The sequence below is a fragment of the Morone saxatilis genome, unplaced genomic scaffold (assembly GCF_004916995.1).
Source record: "Morone saxatilis isolate NCDOM2014 unplaced genomic scaffold, NCSU_SB_2.0 Contig16, whole genome shotgun sequence".
NCBI lineage: Eukaryota > Metazoa > Chordata > Actinopteri > Moronidae > Morone > Morone saxatilis.
The window spans coordinates 594,808-600,968 of NW_023339718.1; the positions used below are offsets into that span (position 1 = coordinate 594,808).

Below are 6,161 nucleotides of genomic sequence, written 5' to 3' on the forward strand. Positions count from 1 at the left end.
TAATGTAACGTTAACTGGCGGATGTTTAGCTGAATTTACTGAGAACAGTCACCATAATAAAATAGCTCTTGACTACGGTTGATTATACTAACGTTAGCATCATGGCAAACACGATAAACATTGAAGATTAACCGATTACGTTAGACAGTGCTGTAGTTGTACACTGTGGCCACCGGAGGGCAGTGGTGAGCCACAAACTGTACCAAAAGTAAAGACAGAAGTAATAGCATAATACTACAATTTCCGGTCAAGACTTTCAAAATAAAACAACTAAAAACCTAGCGATGTAGTTGCACTTTGTAACCGCCAGAGGGCAGTGTAAACTTGTGATTTGGGGTAAAAGCAGTCATACTTTGTTCAGCGGTTTTTATAATAAAACATTGCTGAACAAAGTATATCATGCCATGGCAGAAGCAAGTTAAAGATGGCCTATTAAAGGTAGCCTATTTAGCAAAATATAACCGTTTACTGCAGAGTAGTTCAGTGCTTCAGGAAGCTTTTAGTGCCAGAAAATATTAGAGAATGGTCAGAACAACCAACAAAAAAGAAGGCGATATTTAGCCAAAACACGTGACACAAATAGTGTCTTATGTACAATCTGCACAGCTAATAAACTACACATATTATTTAACTTTAACACATTTTCACGCACTTACACAAAGCATTCATTGCCCTCTGCTGGCCACAGTGAGTAACTACAACTACACATTAACAATAGACATAAAACAACTGTACATTCTCCATTATTATCAGTATATGTGCAGCTGTAATTACTCACTGTGACCATACGTTGCGTCAAGCTTCATAACATAATAAAAAATATTGTAAAATTAAAACTTGCAGTGTAATTGCAACTTATGACCACAAGAGGGCAGCAAAAACTCAAAACGCCCTCAAGACAACTATCAACAGTAGCAAAGCATCAAGTCCCACACAGACTCCGGTACAAACTTTCAAACCATCAGAAGTGTACTTACCAGTTGGTAATATGCAGTTGCGAGAGGCAATAAAACACTTACGACATTAATCAGCACCAGCAATGTGAGACAGGCACAAAAGCATTTAACACTTAAGGTGAAGATGAGCACCATTAACTCCCAAAATAGTAATCTGCCAAAAAAGGCCAATGATATCTTTTGGTTTTGAATTACTGGTTGGGTAAGAACATTTAATACATCACCTTTGGCTGTAGAAACTCCAGATGATGATATTTTCTGACTTTAAAAAAAAAAGTGTAATCAATTAAATGAAGTGAAAGATTGTGTTGAGCACAGAAAAAGAAAAGCCGGGTAGAGAAAAAAAAAAACTGGACAATCTGAATTTATTTTAAGAGACTGTTAGCACAATTAAATGTGTTATTTTTATATACCTTTTATATTCCACAAAGAGGTAATTTTGATGTAGCTTTTTCAGATTTCACACACCCACACAAACACAAACACACACCAAGAGGGCTTATACACAAACACTGTCCACACGTGCCCAGGGACTCTATCATGAGGGTAAAACAGTACACTCAATATGAGCTCTTTAAATGCATCCTCCAATATTCTTTGTACATTTCATCCAACTTTTTCAACATTTGAAATTCAGCTCCTCCAAGCAAAGCTTCACAGGAGGAAAGATCTTTCTTTCCTCTCATCTGACCTCTAAACTTCTCTCTCATCACAAAGATGGGTATAAGAGCCATAGGACTGTTTTCTTCAGTCTCCTCTGCTGTTTAAGAAAAGTGGATCCCTGCAGAGTTGAATGCATGAAGCAGCCTGTGGATGAAAACAACACTAATTAAACAGATCAAAACAGACATTTACTGTAGCAGATTATTTGTGGAAAAAGGGTTGAAGAAACAAATAAGTAGACGTTCAACTTACACCATGAAGTCATCAATATCCATGGACCTGGCTCTCTTCTCACAGAAACCAGCCTCCTGCAAAACACCCTCAATCTTCTTGGTGATGCTGAAGTCCGCTGGGACTTCCTGTCAAGATGAAGGAGAAGACTTTGGATTGAAACTGGCCAATGAGTGACCTTAAAAAGGGACAGACTTCCAGTTTTCTCATGTTAAAGGTAACGACACTGACTGAGAGTCCAATATGACTGATACACTTTGACTCACCACATTGTGTACAGAGCAGTGAATTCTGTAATTCTTTTCCAGCAGCTGTTCTACCGCAGTGGACCTGGAACAACAAGATCAACATGATCCTCTGGTTTTTTTTTTTCCACACACTCTTTTGACAGGACAGACTTGGACTATGGTGACAGTGTTTGTAGCAGGCACACACTCACTTGAAAGCTGCATTGAGGGTTTTGTTTTTCCTTACAAAGGCAATTCTGACCAGACCATCCCACTCCTTTTGGGGGGTGAAGAAAAGAAAACATTAAAACAAATATCTACAATTTATCAAATGTTTTGACCAACTGCCTTTTCACAACATTAACTATTAACGAGTCAAACCTCACCTGGAAGTTAACTGGAGGAGGAGGATTTTTCGGTTCTATCCTGACAACACTTGACTCGACTTTGGGAGGAGGACGGAAATTATTCTTTCCTACCTGATTGAGAGGGAAACATCAACACTGAGACCAAGTTGTTGCAAAACAGGAAACTCCTGGATTAAAATATACTGAATGCTCAGAGCGCACACTGACCTTCATGAGATGGTCTACACGAGCCAGCAGTTGTGTGTTGATGGACAGTCTGCAATACAGCTTGTCTCCAGGAGGGGCAACCAGTCGCATGGCAAACTCTCTCTGGAACATCAACACGGCGCACCTGAACAAACAGAAAATAAACGAGGTGATAAATGCTCAACGTGGACATACGAAGAACGGTCAAACACTCTCAGTGGGTCTCTGGTTGTTTCTTACCTGAAGAAAGGTCGATGCAGCAGGAGCTTGAAGACAAACGGTGATGAAATCTGCACAATTAGGAGAAGGTTTGAGATAAATGTAGTGAATGATACTGAATCAACCGTGTGCAGTGTGGAGGAAACAGGTCTTTACCTGGTATGGTAAATTAGCCACACAGACGTCAAAAAACGGCAGATCTGTTTTGAGTACATCTCCAACTAATATTTGAAGTTTGGTCTGCATGGGCCTGTTGGAGAACACACAAAGTCCTTTTATTAGATCACATATTTACTTTAAATATAAATATGTGAGGTGGCACGGTGCTGCTGACTCCACTCACGTGCACTGTACTCTTTTCTGAAGTTCAGCCACTAATCTGCTGTCCAACTCACAGGCCACCACCTGCAAACACACGAGTTTCTGTTACGACTGAAGAGTGACAATCAATTATTTTATCACAAAAAACCACAAAGATCACAAAGAAGAATGTGAAACGTAAAAGTTGGACAAAGGACAAGTTAAAGACATGGAAATTCATCTTTGGCTTCAGATCAAGGCACATGTGTAATGTTTACACTGGACTGTATTCAAAGCTAATGAGGAGCTACAGTGCAGTTGTAATACTCTAAAGTAGAAAGGTTGTGCTTTTCAAAGGCAGATATTATGTTGATTATTCACAATCAATTATTAGTTTCTGTAAAAACCCTTCAAATTAAAATACTTCAACTAAAAACATTGTGACACATTAGTTACGCATTAGACATTTCTTAAGGTGACATTAGAAATCAATAAATGTTTTATTTCCACATGTTTAGACATTTTTACAAAAATATAGGTCCCTCATTGAACTATCACTTAGTCTAAAATGTGGCCACAAGAGATCATTAAATTAATTTCCCTTTTTTACCTGTTATCTTTAAATAAATATAAATAAATGTGTTAAATTTGACACCAAACCAGGGTGGCATCGGGTGGCAGCTGGTGGCAGCTGCTTTACATCCACCTCTGGTGCTCTGCACAACCAAAATGATGGGGAACAACATTTTTATTATTAAGGTATGGTTTAAAAAAACAACAACCCGGTAACACAGACAGATTTTGACCAAATAAACGCCATTACTCTGCCATTTATATTGGATATGTGTTTAAAATGCTTTAAAAGTGAGCATGAAACAGACCAGGACAAGGACAGTAGAATAAAGTCCATCTTTGGTTACAGAAGGCTTTAATGACTTCTGCTCTATTTCAGAGGCTGTAGGGGGAAACTCTGAATATTGATCAAGCAACATGCAAACGGCAGTTTCAGGGTAATTAGACTAATGTTTGTTAATGCATTATCTGATTGAGGATGAGTCAGCTTTGATATCTCAACCAGATTACTGGAGGTTTTCATGTGCAGCTCACCTTCTTGGCCTTTTCCAGCAACTTCACTGTCATGTTACCAGTACCAGGTCCAACCTCCAGAACCACATCAGTCGGCCTCAGGGCAGCCTAAAAAAACACAGCCACAACCAAAGCTTAGAAACACTGTGTACAGTATTTGTTAATAGGACAATTGTGTGTGTCAAAAACTCAATAATTATTAACAACATACCTTCTCAATGATCCCGTTAACAATCAATGGATTCTTCAGGATGTGCTGGCCGATGCCAGTGTTGAACATGATCCCTGCAACAGACAGGATTGGGACAGTGTGTGTACTGGGGAGGTGTGGTGATAATGACTAAAGCAGTCTACGGTAAAATAATAAAATTCAATTACCTTTTTCTTGCATAAATGGGCTTAAGACAATACTTCCACATCATCATTAGAAAGGTCAAAATCTCAACACATTTTTGGAGCTCAGTATCAACATACAGTTAGGTCCAAAATATTTGGACAGTGACACCATTTCCATGATTTGGGCTCTGCATGCCACTCTGCATTAATACGTGCATTGGGTAATCATTGGGTTGATTTTAGCCAGAGTTTGTCTTACATTTAAAATAAATAAAGTACAGGACTCCTATACTACTACAGTTAGGTCCATCAATATATTTGGAACTGGACCACAAGTTCTGGTTTATTTTAGGCTGTCTTACCAAAACATATTCAACGATACGTAAGATATTACACAAATGGGCTTAAAGTGCAGAACTCTCAGCTTTCATTTTAGGGTATTCACATCGCAGATGGAGGGAAGGTTTAGAATTACAGCTTTAATATGTAGCTGCCTCTTTTTCAGGCACACAAGTAATTGGACACTTAAATCAAACGCTATTTCATGGGCTGCATGGCTAGTCCTTGTTAACCATCATCAATTAAGCACGGTAAAAGGTCTGAAGTGATTCCGGTGTGGCTTTTGCATTTGTTTTTGAACAACATGCAGTCAAAGGAGCTCTCAATGGAAGTTGAAACAGACCATCTGGCTGCAGAAAAAGAAGAAATGTCATCAGAGAGATAGCGGTAATGTTAGGATGGCCAAATCAACAGGTTTGGTACATCCTGAGGGAAAAAAGAGCCACTGGGAGCTCAGGACTCCAAAAAGGCTTTTTTTTGCAGGGATCCTTTCTATGTTAAAGAAAAGAAAAAAACCCCTTCACAACATCCATCAAGTGAAGACACTCTCCAGGAAGCTAGGTGTATCAGTATTCAGTCTACATAAAGAGAAGACATCATGTGAGAGCAGAACTACAGAGGTTCACCACAAGTTGCAACCATTAATCAGCCTCAAAAATAGAAAGGCAGATTAGGGACTTTATCCAAAAAACATCACAGGAGCCAAACTTAGTTCTGGAACGGGTTTCTTGGACACGATTGAAACTAAGATCACAAACCGTACCAGAATGATGGGAAGAGAAAGTATGGAGAAAAGGCTTGGGACGGCTCATATCCAAAGCACCACATCTTCTGTAAGAACATGGTGGAGACAGTGTGATGCATGGTCACTGGGTCACTAGTGTTATTGATGATGTGACAGGAGACAGTAGCATCGATGTGTTTTATGAACTGTATAGGGATTATTTCCGTTCTGCTCAGACTTCAGCCACAATCGGGCCAGAGTTTGATCTGACGGCACTCACAGTACAGATGGACAATGCCAAACATACTGCAAAAGCAACAAGGAGTTTTTTTTTTTATATATAGAACATTTGAATTAGTCCAGTTATTGTTTGGAGCCTGAAAATGAGGAGAACTGTGTTTAAAACTAAAAATGTTGCCAATTTCTTAAACCGGATTTGAGAGTAGGATATTTTTTGTCAACCCTTGAATTAAACCTGAAAGTTGCACTGTCAGTTGAATTTCAGCTGTTTTAATTTCAAATCCAA

At 39.0% G+C, this 6,161-nt stretch overlaps 1 protein-coding gene across 1 annotated transcript in view; it reads right to left on the bottom strand.

Moving 5' to 3' along the window:
- Positions 1 to 1,302: 1,302 nt before the first annotated feature.
- Positions 1,303 to 6,161, bottom strand: part of dimt1l (DIM1 dimethyladenosine transferase 1-like (S. cerevisiae)) — an 8,759-nt gene continuing 3,900 nt past the window's right edge. Inside the window, exons 2-12 of the mRNA XM_035659055.1 lie at positions 4,448 to 4,521; positions 4,258 to 4,344; positions 3,194 to 3,255; positions 3,007 to 3,100; positions 2,872 to 2,921; positions 2,653 to 2,776; positions 2,464 to 2,556; positions 2,290 to 2,354; positions 2,117 to 2,180; positions 1,872 to 1,978; positions 1,303 to 1,763 (exon numbers count right to left, since the gene is read on the bottom strand). Coding sequence (XP_035514948.1) covers positions 1,721 to 1,763; positions 1,872 to 1,978; positions 2,117 to 2,180; positions 2,290 to 2,354; positions 2,464 to 2,556; positions 2,653 to 2,776; positions 2,872 to 2,921; positions 3,007 to 3,100; positions 3,194 to 3,255; positions 4,258 to 4,344; positions 4,448 to 4,521 — 863 coding nt within the window. The 3' untranslated portion in view covers positions 1,303 to 1,720. The remainder of the gene's footprint in view (positions 1,764 to 1,871; positions 1,979 to 2,116; positions 2,181 to 2,289; positions 2,355 to 2,463; positions 2,557 to 2,652; positions 2,777 to 2,871; positions 2,922 to 3,006; positions 3,101 to 3,193; positions 3,256 to 4,257; positions 4,345 to 4,447; positions 4,522 to 6,161) is intronic.